Genomic DNA, 17569 nt, shown 5'->3' with positions numbered 1-17569 from the left:
ATACTCAACAATTCAGCAAGGGTAATATGGAGCCTTTAAATTTCCTGTTTTTATTCGAAACAAAAACTGAATCAGCGCGTAACTTAATAAAGTATTTTACAAAAAGGTAGTAAAATGCTTTGAGTATGGAAGCGGTTTGACTGACGTTCCTTAGCTTCTATTTTGCAAATAACTAGAAGCTACAACCAGAATACTGCGTATTTGCCTCCCTCGCAACGAACACAAACAAACAGATCTAGTTTTACGCCATAGCGTCAATTAAAAAATAAAAGAATGCAATAAATTTGAGCAGCTAAAATGGGACTGTTCCCCTTTTACGCACGTATTTCCTGCTTTCGTCAGAAACTATGACCGAATTTTAACAACAATTGTCTGCGTCATTCTATTAAACTTCAGAAAACTAAATTAAAATTTTCTGAAGCAGGTTAATTGTAATGACGAAGGCGGCGACAAATCTTCATCTAGATATTTCCTCCGCAATATATGCGACTACTAAGAAAACATTTTGCGTAAGAATAAATTTTGGGGAAACTAATGAGGTTAAAATATACATTCTAATACGAAACTAAAGTGAATTCGAGGTTATGTTTGTATTGTCTATGTGACCTTAAAAGTATCGGTTTTCTCACAACTAATTCACAATTTCAATAATGCAAAATCCTTTGGGCTTTTCTTGTATTAAAAGCCGCAGCTAAGTATGGTTGAAAAAACCGATACATGTAGAAATAGCTGGATATAGGATTGTTTATTACCACCCCCGAATATAATTCCTTCATTTGCATAAAAGGATAGGTTTCTATTTACCCTTTTGAGGTCATTTGGAATCGTAACAAGGCTTTAAAATTCAAAATGATACTGTGACTTTGTCTTTGCTGAGGTATCTGAAATTTCCTGATGATCAAATTCACGTTGAGGGAAGTAAACAATTCCTACAATTTCTTATAGAGAATCGTATTTACAAACGAACAAACAAAACACCATCAAAACATGTTTTTCTGATCATAAGACTAAAACTCGCATGACCAAAAGGGTGTACAACACATTCAAAAACTGATTCGCATATACGGTCATTTACATATCATATGATAAGTAATTACGTCATCAATGAGAATAAAAATTGAAAGCGCATGAAAAACTTGTTTTGCTAATCGTCATGAAAATCTGGCATTTTATAACAAAGTTAGTAATTTAAAGTCCACACTCAGTAATATTTACAAATACATTCAGTGACCGATTGGTTAAACTAATTTCTTAAACAGATTTCCAACCTTTTTCCTTTTCGAGAAAACGAAAAAATTTACTTAGCTCAAATAAAATTCCACATCGAAGGAAAATGTTCTGTTAAATACACAGGAAAAGGGTATTGAAAGATAAACGCACATAAGACTGAACAATACTGCAGACAACAATTATGAGACAGAAAGATCTTCTAGAAAGTTCTTTGGTATTTCGGCTTGTTGAGGGGTCATTGAATGACCTTTTGTCACACAGGCGTCATCTGAGCTGGCTCACAACTAAAACAAACAAGGAGGCTCGGTAATGTGCGTTCGCACATGATCTTCCGACCCCGCCCATCCACGTTTTGATTTATTAGTCTACCAAAAGAAATTATATGAAAGTGACAAAGCTGATAAACCAACTGATTTTTTGAAAGGCTTTGAACTTTAAACAAAAAGAGATCAATTTGCAACTGCTCAAGAATCCAGTTGTGCTTGATACTATTGAAGCCAAATCATAGGACAAAAAACAGCAAATATGGATAAATTAGAAATTTCACAAACAATTTAATGCAGCCAGTGTTGAAGGCATTATATCAATAATACATTGAAAAACCATTAAAAACTTTAAACTAACGAAAACGATTAAATGATTTGCTTTAGTCTCTTGATTTTAACTGGGTCTTCTAAGTAAAGCGTTTTTGTGAAAAAGACAATAAGTGAACCACAAATACTGACAAGTATCAAAAATTCACAAAATTCTTATGGAAACGCATTTCTAACTCTATAGAAATCTGCCTAAACATAACTTACAGCAGAAATAATGTTTAGAGCAACAGAAAATGCATGACTTCTGTCAAAAATAAGACTTATTTACTTGTTGACGACAAAGATAGCAATAAATGGGAATACAAAAAAGATACAAAAAAGAAAATAATTGAAAAACTTATAAACCGTTAACTATAAACTGAAATCAGGAAACATATTCAGTTAGAGAATCAATTGTGGAAGTGTTCAAAGCCTCTGATTGTCATAAAAATACCAAACGACAACAAAAAGAACGACATTTAGAGTAAAAAACAAAATTCCTAATAAATTTTGTGAGAGCACGGATGCGCAGCCGTTAAAACTGTAGGCTATTAACTGAAGTCTTTAAACAGGATCATTTGCGCATTTCTTCAATGCCAGTTGCAACTATCTTTAGTGTGACAAGTTGAAAAGAGCAAATAACAACCACAGATACAGGAAAATATGCAAAAATTGAAAAACACAAAATTATTTTCTTAAATTAATTGACCGTCATTAAAAGTTTAGCTCTAAACCAAAATCAGTAAATAGATTAAGTTAAACGTCTATAGAAGCAATAGGTTTTTTGATTGACAGGGAGAACCACAATTACACGCAGACAAATCCAGGCTTGAGAGAATGGCTTCGCAGTCGTTAAAACTATCAGCTTTTTACGGATGTCAATAAAAATGTTTTTTGCGCATTTTCGCAATGCCAATAGTAGCTATAATTAATATGAATAGTTGAAAAGCGAATAAATAACTACCTCGAATACAGGAAAACAAGCAAAAATTCAAAAAACTTAAATTTCCTAGTAAGAAAGCCAAAAAAGAAAACATTAATTGAAAATAAAACCAATGTAAAGAGTATTTTCCTTCTCCGCAAGAACGTATTTTGCCCTGTATAAACTGAGACTAAGCTACATGTTGACAGAAAAAAAAGATTAAAAATTGACAAATTTCAAAACCTACTAACATTCTCTTAAAACAAATACAATCAAAGTCATAAGAGGCATTAGATAATAACTGGAGGCATTGTATAGGCTCATCTGCAGCTCTTTGAGAACCCATTTCAAGCTTCAATTAATAAAACCTAGTCATGCGGCTGCAAAACATTTTACGAATGAATTCAAAACAAAAGGAAGTCATTTAAAGTTTACGAAAACCCATTTTCGAAGCCATAAAAACTCTGAGCTTTTCTCCGAAGAACATCTGTATTTTCATATGGCCTTATTTTGTTTTAAATAGGATTGATAGTCATTGATTGGGTCGCGATTTGAACAAAAATTATGTCAGTAATGAACATAAAAACAAAACTGCGAAAAAGACCGCGCCCTAATATAATCTGAATAATTATTGATTTTAAGAATTCATGATGAAGTTTTCCGCTAGCCCTGATTTTCTCACCGTCCAACAAAAACAAGTAATTAGTATACATGGTTGCAAAGTAGATCATTCATTAAATGAATTATTTCAAACCACAAACAATTCATGCACTTGGTATAATTATTAGGTTTATTTTTCAAAAAACCGGCAAAAATTTAATTCCAGAAAACTCCTACAGCAAGCGAATGTACAGCAATCTCTGTAGGGGTTCTCAAAGACTGTGGCAGCAGATGTTAGGCCTCTACTTCCTGCAAATTTTCCTCAAGCTTAATTTGAGCCTTTTTTGAGTTAAAAAAGTATTAAATTCGAAAAATTTAGCAGAAATATTAACAAAAAAGATCGATTAAAACAACTTGGCGAGCCTTCTCTATCCTTTACTGTAAAATCAATAACATTGTTTTTAAAAATTTCAACAAATTTTACCAAAATTAACAAAAATTTGGTCAAAAATTAAGGAAAATGTGAATAAAAACAACAGAATTCACTCTACTTTTCTCAAAAGTTTAAACCTCGATCACTCCCCGTAATATACGAAAATCAAAAAATCTTTTTAATTCCATATTCTACGCTGGACGAGCTTGCTAATGATACCAGTCTCAACTCTCTACGATGAATATATCGATTGGCCAAAAATTGTCTGAACAAAAAAAACTCATTTGAGTATATAGTTCATTCCCCCACATGTGGGTCGGAACAAAAAAAACTAATTAATATAATCGACGGGTGTCGGAAAAAGTGATCTCAAACGAAGATTAAGCATAGCAGGGCTAGCATTCACTGCGTAAAAGGTAGGGGTGGCAATACTATCAAGCAAAAAATCGCAACAAAAGAATTTTTTTTCACAGACGCCTGATTGATTGCGTCAAAAACTGCTCTAAATTGGCGAACAATTTCAGTTAAAGTATACAACTTCAAAAAATTCAAGATTCCAAACTGAAAGCTATTACAAGCAGTGTTAAAACTAATTAGAAAACACCTTAATAGAATTTTATAACCTTGTGCATTATGAAAAAAAAGAGTACTATCTGTTAATCTAGTTTTTTTTCAATCTCGCTTCTTTGAACCTGACTGTATTCACTACACTTTGTAGGTGGCTAGAAATATGAACTTTCATCAACAGAAAACTATTTTTCACTCACAAGCCAGAAAAATGCCGGAAACCTCTCTATACAATCAGATCAAACCCTTGAAGAATTTCACAGCCCGCATGCTTTTCATCTTCACAGAGTTCCCAACAAACAAAAATGAAACAGTCAGCATATTGCCTGGAAACAGCCACCGTTGAACCCATAACTCCAATTAGAATTGAAACGGGAAAAGAAGATACCAACTGACTTCTTTTCTCAAATGCTGCTCCAAATTTAGTAAAATATTAGTTACATACACTTGGCCTAAAATCAGCGCAAAAAGCGGACTAATCAGCGCAATATTAAAACCAATTAGAGTTCCCCTTTTCATATCATGATGCCTTATGAAGTGATGAAAACAATTGATATGAACTCAAATGGCGCCAATTTGTTCAGCTGCCCAAACCAAAAAAAAAAGAAATTAACTGCTTCACATATCAACAGAACCTTCTGTAAACATCGGTCAATGCCAAAGGATATATATATATATATATATATATATATATATATATACACACATACATACATATATATATATATATATATATATATATATATATATATATATATATATTGGGCGCAAAGCTATTACTCTTAATTAACGACAGGACTTTTTCAAGTCAATACGTTTTTCTATTTTTTTATCTTGATCGTATTTAGTATTTTTCACTGATTTTAACGCAGTCAAAAAAGATGAGGTAAGTTAGAAATCAAGCGTAGTAAACGTGGGCAGTAAACAACAAAAATCTGATCGAATTATAAAACGAACTCCAGAAAAAATGCTTCAATTTTAGTCAATTAAATGGCGAGCGGAAGTTAACAAAAAGAACAGCGATGGATTAACTTTATAGCTAGTCCCCATTTGGAAAAAAATCTGGCAACCGACAAACAAAAACCAAAACCGGCTGATGAATTGCTCTTTAAACAACATTCATTGGCTCTATTGTGGACTGCCCCGCCGCAGCAGAAACTAGCCTCGATAAAATTACAACAGTCCTGTGGACAATATTGACCACTAAAGTAATTTTAATTGCAAAAACATTTGTGGTGCACCTATGATCTGAACTCCAATGGTGAACTGGCGCCAATTTATTCAGCTGCCCAAACCAAAACGAAACCAACTGCTTCACATATCAACAGAACCTTTTCTGTAAACATCGGTCTATGCAGTAAGATATATATTGGGCGCAAAACTATTACTCTTAATAAACGACAAGACTTTCAAATCAACACGTTTTTCCATTTTTATTTTATCCGTATTTACTATATTTCACTGGTAACCGACAAAATTAACTGGCAACCGACAAACAAAAACCAAAACCGGCTGATGAATTGCTATTGTGGACTGCCCCGCCGCAGCAGAAACTAGCCTCGATAAAATTACAACCTATGTGCACCTATGATTTGGACTCCAGTGCTAAACTGGTGCCAATTCTGTTGAGATGCTCAAACTTGAAACGAAATACAAAACACGCAGAACGCAAGAAAAAATCAAATGAATACAACAATTGCTTCAATTTTCATTCGGAATAAAACTCAACAATGGCCTGATTTAATAAGATATATTCAGCACAAGCTTAAGAGTAAGCTTAAAAAGGCTGACGTCACTGCTTAAGCGACGTGATTCGACAACGTCTCAAGAACTTAAAACCTGTGAAAAACTATATTTGGTTGAAATTGAGCAGAACTCTTTTTTGTTCTATCTAATCTCGCCATGAGTGAACCCAAAAACGTACTCGCAATACCGAACAAACTGGAAAAAGCATGAGCACTAAAAAATTGGCCTGCAGGCAAACTGCTTAGTCTAATAACGACTAGCAATATTACTCGTATATAGAATGATGATCAATAAAAGTATACCAGAGGAACTTATCCAGCTCACAGACATCAGAAAAAAAATCACAGGCGCTGATAGCCCGTAGAGTACCGGGTCGGGAACTTTGGAAATTAGTCTAATCCAACTGACCGTCCTGCCCCGAAATCCTGTTTGGAAACCAAAAAAACTTGACAGATTTCTAACAATCATTTGTCTAAATGCTGCCCTAATTTTATGAGACTTTCGCAAATTTTTTTACATCTTTCTAATGCAATCTGTAAATGAAACAAGTTCAGTTTCCATGATCAAAATGCAAAAATATGTCTTCGTTTAAAACATTTATAATACTGGCTCAAAAAGTTATTTTAACAACCGCATCTCATTTTTCTCAATTTTGATCTCCGTACTTGAAAAGTAGAGCACTTTCTAAACTAAACGACCAGCTGGTGATCCACCAAAATTACCCGTATAAAAATATATGAACGAAAAATTAGGCTTCTTTTAGCGTTAAGACTGAAAAAAAAACTAGCCTATTTCTAGCAACACGGGCGAACTCTCTTTATGGTAACAAATGCTAACAGGTGTCTGAGTAGTTCTGTCAAATGGCTGTAGCTGAGCTAGTTAGTAAGTTGGCTTAGTGACTCTTGGCATTAGTGGACCTACTCAGAGTCCCAACGCCTCCTCCACAGCCTTAAAGATCTTCTGCAGTTTCCTCTCGTTGTCCACATAGCCATCGCCATTCTGCAAAAAAAAAACACTTCTTTTCTTTGCTTCTTTCGTCGATAATTCTAACGTAGAGAAATTTTAGAAGTTTTTGTACCATTGTTGATAACAAAATGCTCTCACTACTTATGCCTTAAATTTAGTGAAAGTTATTATCACAATTTAAAAGACAGCAAAATATTCAAAATATAAAAACGATTCACTAGCGATTAAAGTATTTTTCTCCTTGTTATTGATTAATATAATCCGAAAATATAAGTCTTTATTGTTCCCGGATTATTGCAAACGAAGAAAAGCCAAATGAAAACAAAAAAGAACCGACAGACAAAATTATCACATATCTAATTGAAAAATTGTTCAGATAACCATGTCGCCTAACGGGAAAATGGTAGTTTTGCCAATGTGAAAATAGCTATTGATACGTGAAATTTCTGGGGAATTAACCGATAAGGATTTGAAATGGCTGAAAAACTTCCATTTTTTCAGCCATATCTGGAAATTAACTGATAAGGCACCGAAATGGCTGAAAAAACTGTCATTTTTTTCAGCCTTTTCTGGAAATTAAGCGTTGGACTGGCGTCCTCGAGGACGCAAGTCCAACATTCACCACTAAACTAATGTTGATTCTCTCTCTCGTATTCGATTTTATAATAGCAGTAAACTTTATTTCAAAAAGATCACTCGAAACTGAAGAACTCAATCGTGAAAAGTCACACAAGTCAAATTAGGCGAACAAACTTGAACACCTGTTTTCAAGTCCGGTAAAATCCATGTTTCATAAACTTATAAACCTAAAATTAACAATAGAAGCATTACTCCAATGAAGTGTTTCTTGGGCTATAAAAGCATCTTTTTTTCACCCTTTCCTCACTGTGATTAGATGCGCGAAGCGCAGAAACGGAAAAGATCCGAAAACCCTACCACTAAATAGTAACCGGTCAAAGGCTGTAAAAGATGGCAGCCGAAGTAAATTGACATGAAAACAAAGTCACAACAGAACTTAAAACCAGGTATACCTTACCCTTTTGGAATGGACTAGCATCTCGTTGACCTTGACCTCAAATAATCCGGTCACGTTTGGGGTGCCCTCCGACGTCTAAACAAAGAAACGTAAGCATTCATACAGTAAGAAGAAAAACTGGCTCAATTTTGCCTCTCCCGTGTTTTCATGAGCCCACGTTTCATGGCACGATACCATGTAAAACAAATGTACGTGCGCTTGGGGGATAGGGTAAAGTTATATACAGGCACATTCAATGGGCATTTATGAGACTCTTTTTAGTTTCAAAAGAAAATCAAAACGGAAATCCCAATCTAGGTCAGATAATCTTTTCAATTTCGATTCCATTTTTCTGGAGACCTTCTATTTGTGGAAAGGTCAAAAACTAGTATTACAACAAGGGAACTTACAAATTCGATCGGATAGCTAGCGAACTCATTCTTGATTTCTTTGAAGAGCCGCATGGCTTTGCTCCGATACCCTCATGCACCACTGGAAGCAGCGAAAAGTTACGCAAGAGCACCTTTCAAACAAAATTCAAAATTAATATTAACTACTTACCAGTACAGGACGTTCACGAGAACTTTCCTGGCCGACATTTTGCGCAAAGAAGATCTAAAATTTTTCTTTCATACAAACATGCTTTCATAGAGCAGTAATCTTCACATAAGGTCTTGCCATAATAATAGTAGTAATGAATACAATAGGGTAATCTTTTGGGTTATCAGATCCATATAGCATGTCCACACTTAGTTCAAGTTGTTATTGCAGTGGCCACATTTGTAGAAAATTTTCGGATCTCCTCTGTTTGTACCCCCCCCCCCCGCACGTTATCCACATACCAGTATAGAGCATGTGAAATTACACCATTTTTATTATCACAAATCCCATGGGAAAAGGGGGTATGGTATACAGCCAATGGACGGAGCAGTGAACCCCCACATTGAAACAGAAACAATGCAGCAGTGTATTTAAATTTATCGCATTGTATTTTACATATATAAAAACATGATAGACTCTAGGAGCACTGTAAAAAGGCTGAAATATCACCAATGTTTTAGATTTAGCACTTTAGCGCTAGGGTACTGGAGCATTTTTTCAGGTTAAAAATGAATTTATTTTGATATTGGGTTACAGTTTTGCAAGTAAAGAACTCTCCAGCTGTGTTTTCGTCAGACTTGGTGGGGAACTATTGCCACAAAAGAGGTCGCTTACTCGTGCTTTTTGTTGAGCTGAACTTAAGAGATTGGAGTAATTGTTGCTTATATTTTAGAAGAAGAGAGCTTCCTGATCAAAAGTTTCCATCGGTCTCCTTAATGTTTTTTAAAAATCTTCATTTGGCTGTCTTGCCCGTGCGTGGTACATTTGTTGTCATAAGAGAAGTGTCAATCAAAAGAAAGCACCTCCACTGAAAGAATAGTTGTTTATTTCGGCGGCAGCAACTCAATTCCAATGAATGAATATTATAAATCCTGGCAGTAGTCAATAGTTAAAGCATCAGTTGCGAGAGATATTGAAGCATCAGAATTTTAGTCAAAAAAGATATGATTTAAAAAAAGATTGTCAATTTAAAACTTTCTTACGAACGGGTGCTAGGAAAATTGGCCGACAGGGCGTTTAGCCGACAAGGAAAAAATGGGAAACTTAGCCGACCGTTTTATCATAATTGGTCATAAAAGTCTCAATGGTCCATAAATCAGTAGTTTTGTTGTGATAGATTCATATCAAGTCCCACGGGGCGCTGAGGCATGGCCATGGCCCGCGAGGCATGGCCACATGCGGTAAAATACGGTCCAACCACGGATAGACATTCGTTACACTAGATGATAGACCTTCGTTACACTAGATAATGCAAAAACTGCGGTATATTTGTCCGCTACGAAATATTGTTTTCAATTGGCCAATCACAGATTCAGAATAAGTTTTATTGCTCATGTTATCTAAATTGTCGGTTAAATTTCTCATTTTTTGCTTGTCGGCTAAACGCCCTGTCGGACAATACGGCGGCCACCTTACGAAGGTTTTTGATCTCTGCATTCATCGTCAGGTTATAAACAAAACAAAATGCTAGAATGAAAAGCCAGAAAAAAATGCAAATCACTAAAATCAATCATTCAAGGAAGTTTAAAACGAATTTTTACATATCTACAATCGTATCTACAAAAAAATTTTTACATCTGAGTAAAAATACATTTTCGATTTGATGTAGCAGATGCATATCGACATGTTTTTTTATTAAAAACCTACATATTTTGCTTTAAACTTACTTTGGTTTTGTTCAATTATAAAGTTGAAATTTTCGTTTCGTAACGTGTCTTTAAAGTTGGATTTTCATCTCCAAACTAAGCTTTCAGTGTCAATTCTTGTGTTCGGTGTTCGTCCCTCGTGTTGATGGCTGGTTTCAGTGTTCTTAAATAGAGCGCCTCTGGTGTCACTAACTTAGATTGGTTGCTGCATTGGTCTAATATCTTCCACTGGAAAGCTGTTTTATCACCGTTGCACTCGTTTGCATGTACTCCCATCGGGGAGTCCACCATGGCATGCTCTGCAACCCTTGTGGTAATATGTCGGCATGTCTGCCCTACATAGATGGATTTGCAACCATTACAAGTGAGTTCATAAACCACGTGGGATATGAGATCCTTATCAAAGCTAGACTTGAGGTTAGGTAAACAGCTCTTAAGTGTCCGAGTGGTGAAAATCGTCTGTACAGGATGAAATTTGATCAACTTCTTTACAATTTCATTAGTGATGTTGCCTCTGTACTGTAACACAAATTGTTGTTTCTCAGTATTTTCCTGTTGTTTTAAGGCTACTCCCGCGTTATATCTATGTCCTTTTCTTTGTTCTTTCATTCGCAGCTGGTTAATTGTATCCCTGACAATATTCCCTACCCAATGGCTAGGATATTAATTACGTTCCCGGATTTCTTCACTTTTTGTCAATGCTTCATGGAACGCTTCCCAATTGCTGGTGGCTCGGAACAGGCGGTGTAATGTTCCTGTATAATGCTTTTCTTATGTTGTGGTGGTGCACAGCTACGATAGTTCGGAATTGTTCCAGTATCTGTTGGTTTTTGATACCATATGCAAAAAATTGTCCCCTCCGGTTGTACGATAATTGACATGTCCAGAAAAGGCAAACTGTTTTTATCATCTGTTGTTTCTAATGTAAATTAGAGATTTGGATGGAGCTTATTGACCGCATCTAACAGCTCTTTCGTGCCACCTCTAGCTGTTCTGACAATATCGTCAACATATCTTAGAAAAACTTTAGTTTCGGACAAATAGTTAAAGCAGTTTGATTGTTTTCATGGCAGAATGAGCACATCCAGAACTGGTTTTCCATGCTATCATATTCTGTGTTACTGCGTGGACATTTTGTGTGGAACCATCTATTTTAAATTTCACACTCAACACCCCTGGAAAGGGCTCTCACACCATGTTCGCAATTGGGTCAAGTGCTACATTGTGTGTTGGTTTTTCATTCAGGTGTCTGTACTTTCAGTTGTGGCTCCCACGATTTCATCCAAAGGTATGCCAAAAACACCGCCCAGGACGCACCCATTGCCAACCCGTCTTTCTTGCATTGGAAAAGGACGTTGGTGACGGCTAATTCAAGCAGACGTTTCATTGTTGTTCTAGATATGTCTGGTTTATCGTCCCTAGCATAAAACGATCGCAAGGCAATGTTAATGGCTTCCTTTACGAGAACGTTGGTGTATAAACTTTTTACATTTAATGATAGGCTTTTTTCGTCTTTTTCAAGTTTTATTTGCTCCAGAGTCTTTCGTGTGTCATTGATGTTAGTTTCTATGTTTGTTCCTTCAATCTTTTGGGAAAAGGGTGATAGAGACTTGTTAAGTTTATGGAAACAACTTCCCGGGATAGAGAGAACAAGTCTCAGAGGGGTTTCTTTTTTGTGTACTTTAGCTAATGCATACAACCTTGCCGGTTGTGCTCCAGTGGACCTTAAAGCTTCGTAAACCTTAACCGGTATCTTCCCTTTTTCCTCATATCCAAAAGTCCTTTGTTTAGTTCTTTTTCATTTTTATTACGATATTATCACAACTCTTTTCAAGCTTTCTGAACTGTTCGCAATCTAAAATCTTTTCCAGTTTTTCTGCGCACGTGTTCTTTTTCATAAAACAATACTCTACACCCCTATCAAAAGGAACAGCAATCAGGGCATTGTCACGCAGATATTTTTGCAGTTTTACTAATGCTCTATCTGAAGGTGTTTCTCTGACGTTTTTGAGTATCATTTTGCTGCCGCTTCAATTTCGAACAGTTTTTCACCTGGTGCTTTGTTCTCACGCAGATTTCTTATCAAACTGTCTATGTCAGCCAAGAAATGCAACTCTGTCTTTTATTGGATGCTTTGGACCAAAAACGAGCTAGTCCCTTACATATCCCGCAAAATGATATTATCTAGAACCGATACAGTCTTCTCATTGGATGCTCTTAGCAGCTTGTCTTGCCTTTCCGAAAGTTTGGCAAGTTTTCCTTGCAGTCTTCGTTCAGAACAAACTACATGGATGCGAATTTGGTTGCGTAAAACAAGAATTACGGAGGGCAATATCTGGTTATCTAAAATAAATATGATAAAAAGCAGACAATATAATTTATAATGATTTTGAATCAAAATCAGAAAAAAAGTAGAAAAATATAGGTAAACAGACTCTCTTCCTCTACAATGGTTCCTAATGACGCTTCTAATGCAGGAAAAGTGCGCATGGAGGATGCGCCACGAAGTCAGAGTTACGGCGCTTCGCAAAAGCATCAAACTTTTTTGTCGTTATATACTTGATCACGTCCCAATATGAGTCTTCATTATTTTCGCTGATCCTGGAAGCCAATTTCTCTATGGTTTTTGAAACTGATTGGACAGCTCCTCTTGTACATGAGAAGAATAAAGAAAAGAAAGTGGCTTTCTCGACTTCAATTTTCCTTTGTTCGTATTTCAGTTGCTTGAAGTACCCCTGATAATTGTCGGAATATGTATGCTTATTGAGCAGTTTTTAGCATACGGATTGAACATTCTCACATCAGAGATCGTTTTGAGAGAGAGAGAGAGAGAGGGAGAGAGAAAGACTTAATTCCCGATTAAGGGCCAATATCTACAAATAAATAAAAAATCAACGAAATTCGTTACTATTTAACATTTGCAAAGCTCGTACAAGTGAGGCAGTTGCAACAAACAAATCATGAGCATCGAAAACAGGGATTGAAAAATGGGATAATGGATTCAAAATGTTCAACAATCTTGTTGATCTTGAAGTTTTCATCATCGATTATCCCATGAAGGACTGGTGGACCGTTCATAGAAAGATCCAGGGGCTAATTTACGTTTGAGTTTGAACTTGTATCTTCGTCTTCTCGTCACACCAAGATATAAAACTTCAACATTATCACAGAAATCGCTCAATAGCTTCCATTGGGCCAAGAGAATGAACAGTTGGCAGCCCTCAATTTGGATTCGAAAGGCCATCGGTAGGATTTTATGTTTGAGAAGAGTGTCCAAGTAGTTCCTAGAACTCCCGTATACCCATCTCAAGCATTTTTCTTGGATATCCTCGAAATCGAAAACCCTGAGGTCTGCAAGTGAAAAACAACAAATCTGAGAGCCATAGATGAGTATTGGAACAACATAGGTGACATAGAGCTAGTACTTGATATGTGATGGAGTGCTCCAAGGTATAGTATTTTTAAGTTTGCAGAAAGCTCTGCGGCTTTTCGTGACTTTAAATTCAATGTGCGTAATACATTTTAACTTTCTGTTGACATAAACAACGAGATCCTTCACGCACTTTTTTTGCGGAATTGTTGATTCCAATTGCAGAAACTTACAAGATCATCATCGAAATTCAAGGAGTTGAAAACTTGTTTCGTGTCATCAGCAAAAAACCACATAATACTGTCCAGAAGAATACACGGCAGATCGTTGAAAAAAATCAAGAAGAACAGGGGACCAAGTACTGAACCCTGATGTATGCCACTCAATACTCTCGTATGCATCGAAGAAAACCCGTTGATTCGTACTGCTTGAAATCTTCAGAGAAGGTAACTTTCGAAGAGGAAAACAGAAATCGAGTCCAGACCAATTTTTCGGGGTTTCACTAGTAAAACGGAATGTGGCACAAAATTGAAGGCTTTCTTATAATTGAAGCATTTTGAGAATAGTATGTCTCCTTTGTTGAGATATAGGTAGTTGACGTATTCTAGAAGCTGACAAATCGTAGGTTTTTTAGACTGGAAACCATACTGTCTCAGATAATTTTTTTTCTTGAGTTGATCAATAAGAAACTTGTGGAGTAACTTTTCGAATATCAATGAGATCTTTGGCAGCAGACTAATTGGACGGTAATTGGTGATGTCGTTCCGTCAAGCTCCTTTGTGAATAGGTTTAATAAATGAAGACTTCCATATATCGGTGAATTAGGCAGTTCAGGATTACGCAATTGAAGACGATCCGGAACAAGTTTGCACAAAGAACGGAGCATTTCTTCAATAATCCATTTTTCTGGTTACTCTCCGAAAAGACTTTTTCACACTAACATGCAGATGGAGATAGCAATCAGCGACCGTGTTCGCAGAAAGATAGTTGAAGAAGGTGTAACTTTGCCATAGTGAACAAATAGCTGGCTCAGTAAAAGTATAATTTCGGATTCTTATAGATGAGGATGAGGACTTTGAGTATAGCTTTGCTGATATGGGAGCATGATCTGAGAAACGAGTTAGTGGAAGGACGAGGCAGTCAAAACAGCCAACGATAGATGAGAACACGAGAATGTTGTCAAGGCAGTTGTCACGGTTGTGCGTGGAGCTGAGAATAGTAGGGCATATTTCAAAGTAATCTAACATGTTTAAAAGCTAGTTTCTCTCGCAGATGAAGACCTGAAAGTCGACAAATCAGTTTTCGGAAAGATGAAATCACCAAAAAGGCATATATGGCGGTATTCAAATGCAATCTTTTCATTAAAACTCAGCAGAAATGTCAATCCATGATGTAGTACGCTAGCCAAGGATGTAGTTGAGACCTAATTTTGACTACCTTGTGGGGCAGCTAGACCAAAATGAAGAGGACCAGACGGTCGTCAACTTTGATCAAGGCTGAAGTATAAATGTCGACTTTGCTTATGACAAGATAGATTGCCACGGAACTCCGCACATGATGTGTTGGAGGTGCTCTGCAAAATCAGAGTCCCGCCATCTCGACCTGGTATGCGGTCTTGTCTTCCAACAACTGAAAACAATCTCCCAGCTGACAAAACACTGTTTTAAAGCGTCTTATCTAGCCATGTCTCGTAGAAAAAACCAAAGTGTGGTTGGTGTTTATGCAGGAGGGCTGAGAGGTCAGCTCGTTTTTCTAGCAAAAGCATTCCTCGACAGTTCAGAAAAAGAACAAACGTAAAAGTCATTACTTAGTCAATTGTCTTTAATTTGCTTTGCTAGAAGATCTCGGGTTTGGAGTTGTCCAAAACCGTGTTCCCATGACAAAGATTCAGGTTCAAAATTTTCTTCTCGTTTTTGTGGTTGCCTAAATTTGATAGCTTGAAACGCAAATTGAGCAGTTATTTCTCCAGGGCTCGTTTTTCCGAAGTTAGCATTGGTTTCAGAAAGAACTTGGTGTTTTTCAGCATATAAGCTTTCGACAGGGCCATCTGTTTGTCCCATTGATTTTGGAAAGTTACTACTACTGGTCTGGGTTTATGATCGCGAGTGCACTTGTCAATTCGGTGGACGTCTTCGATGGAGCAAATTGACGGATCTACTTGTTCAATCAAATTTTTTAGCTGTAGAAAGGTCTTTTTTTAGTCTTTCGGAACACTGCAACGTTGGCTCATGTTCTTCGATCCCACATACTAGTATTGAGCGGTCGGAAATGGCGTTTTCGAGAAATTTCTTGGTGTCACCGCAGGCGGTTCAGGTGGGTGAGGCTTGGGTTTCGACAGTTCAAATTTGATGTTATTGACCTCTGATGAAGACGAACTGACCAAGGCCTTTTTCTCCGTCAATTCACGTTTGATCTCCTTAACGGATACGAAATTCTTCTTCAGCTCGTCAACGTTTTCAAGAAGTTTCCCGACTTCGTCAACTTTGGGAGATGACATGGAGAGTGCTTCCTTAGCCGGAGATTCACAAGATTCACAAAGCCAAACCAATCCTTGAACTTTTTTCAAATGAGTTAACAGGGCTGCTGCAACCGAAGTACATTTTAGGTGGAACCAGAAGTCACACCTATGGCATTGTGGATCTCCATATCCGTCATCTTTGACCTGCAGTGCGCAATGACCGCATGGGTCCCTAATGGAGTTGGATCTCGCAGGCATTTCAAAGTCAAGTCCCGATATTGAAATCTCGTTGCCCTCGAAACACTTAGGTCTCAAGGATGCAGAAAACCCAACAAAGAACAAAACAACGAACTATACTCAAGTCCTCGTTGGCTGACTTTCTACTTGTGCTTTCTTTCTTTTCTAGGAAGATGGGCGTTTCCGATAACCAAGCTTCCTCTGGGCTAAGCAACGAAGGTCTTTTGAGTTATTTAGGATGGTTGAAAGAAATTTCAATTCCATGTAAGCTGGTGGATGGACACGACGTGTCTTCAACAATAAAAATATCTCCGTTTTTGACTGGAAAGCAAACGGTTCCTGATGTCGATCACTGATGTCAATCAGGCAACGACTAGTTCCTGATGTCAATCAGGCAACGATTTAGAGCCACTACTTGAGAATTCCTCAATTGCTTCAGTATGTTAGGAGGCGAGGATCTCGCGGTGTAAACAATAGCAGCTAGTCGAGGTTTGAAATGTTCGATGCGACTCAACAACTTGTCAATACGGCAAGATTATTGCTTGAAGGATGTTTTTTGAGGTTTTTGTTAATTTTATCGTGCCGGATAACAATGTTGAATTTTTGGATAACGTACTTTTTTGCATAAGATACTGCAGTATTTTAGGGGGCTTACTTGACTAGGGGTTGAGGCTCAGTCAAGGGACTGCGAAACAGAATCGTCGCAGGAACGTCTTCAGCCCGTAGGGATCAGGAACGTCTTCAGCCCGTTGATGGCGTTTCGTAAACAGCTGGCGCCCACAATGAAGACCATTCAGAAGTATAAATTCAAAATACTCTGAAATTACAAGTGATAAACTTATCAAATATTTCTATTTAATAAGTTTATCACAAAAATTAGGCTAAACTGAAGAAGACATTAGCTTTGATCTCTAATTGATAATAGTCACCAGTAATGGTACTTCTATTATCACAAATCCCACAAGAAAAGGGGATATGATACGCCCAATGGACGCAACAGTTAACTCCCATACTGAAATATTACAGCAGCGTATTTAAATTCATTACAGTTAAATTCACACTTACAGCAAAATGATTTGCACTAGGAGCACTGTCAAAAACCTGAAAGATCACTTTAGTAGTAGTTTAAGATTTAGCACTTTAGTGCTTTGGTACTGGCCCACTTTTTCAGTTTGTTAGTGAGTTAGCTTTGATATTGGGTTAC

At 36.8% G+C, this 17569-nt stretch overlaps 2 protein-coding genes across 3 annotated transcripts in view; one reads left to right on the top strand and one right to left on the bottom strand.

Annotated features, from left to right (window-relative positions):
- The window catches only part of LOC142348172 (ras-related protein Rab-14-like), a 419162-nt gene that overhangs the window by 342564 nt on the left and 59029 nt on the right, over positions 1-17569 (top strand). The gene's annotated exons all lie outside the window — the stretch shown is intronic.
- Positions 504-17238, bottom strand: LOC142348171 (selenoprotein W-like). Of its 2 annotated transcripts, XM_075399402.1 has the most exons (6): positions 17220-17238; positions 8616-8672; positions 8465-8546; positions 8076-8150; positions 6911-7072; positions 504-1514 (listed from the first exon to the last, which is right to left on the bottom strand). In XM_075399402.1, the coding sequence occupies exons 3-5, from the start codon at positions 8516-8518 to the stop codon at positions 6995-6997; spliced, it is 207 nt and encodes a 68-aa protein (XP_075255517.1). In that variant the 5' UTR covers positions 8519-8546; positions 8616-8672; positions 17220-17238; the 3' UTR covers positions 504-1514; positions 6911-6994. The 2 variants fall into 2 exon arrangements, with proteins under 2 accessions (XP_075255517.1, XP_075255518.1); XM_075399403.1 differs by lacking the exons at positions 8616-8672; positions 17220-17238 and having other exon boundaries at positions 8465-8571.

This window comes from Convolutriloba macropyga, chromosome 10 (genome assembly GCF_964194025.1).
Source record: "Convolutriloba macropyga chromosome 10, txConMacr16.3, whole genome shotgun sequence".
NCBI classification, from domain to species: Eukaryota; Metazoa; Xenacoelomorpha; order Acoela; family Convolutidae; genus Convolutriloba; species Convolutriloba macropyga.
The sequence above is the reverse complement of the archived record's forward strand: the minus strand, read 5'-3'. Positions and strand labels throughout refer to the sequence as shown.

Bases quoted from the DNA above. Each gene is read 5' to 3' on its own strand.
- LOC142348171 (XM_075399402.1), bottom strand. From the start codon at position 8,518: ATGCGGCTCTTCAAAGAAATCAAGAATGAGTTCGCTAGCTATCCGATC. The intron at 8,151-8,464 runs GTAAGTTCCCTT...TTCTTTGTTTAG, and splicing joins CTAGCTATCCGATCGAATTT to ACGTCGGAGGGCACCCCAAA. The intron at 7,073-8,075 runs GTAAGGTATACC...TTTTTTTTGCAG, and splicing joins TGCTAGTCCATTCCAAAAGG to AATGGCGATGGCTATGTGGA.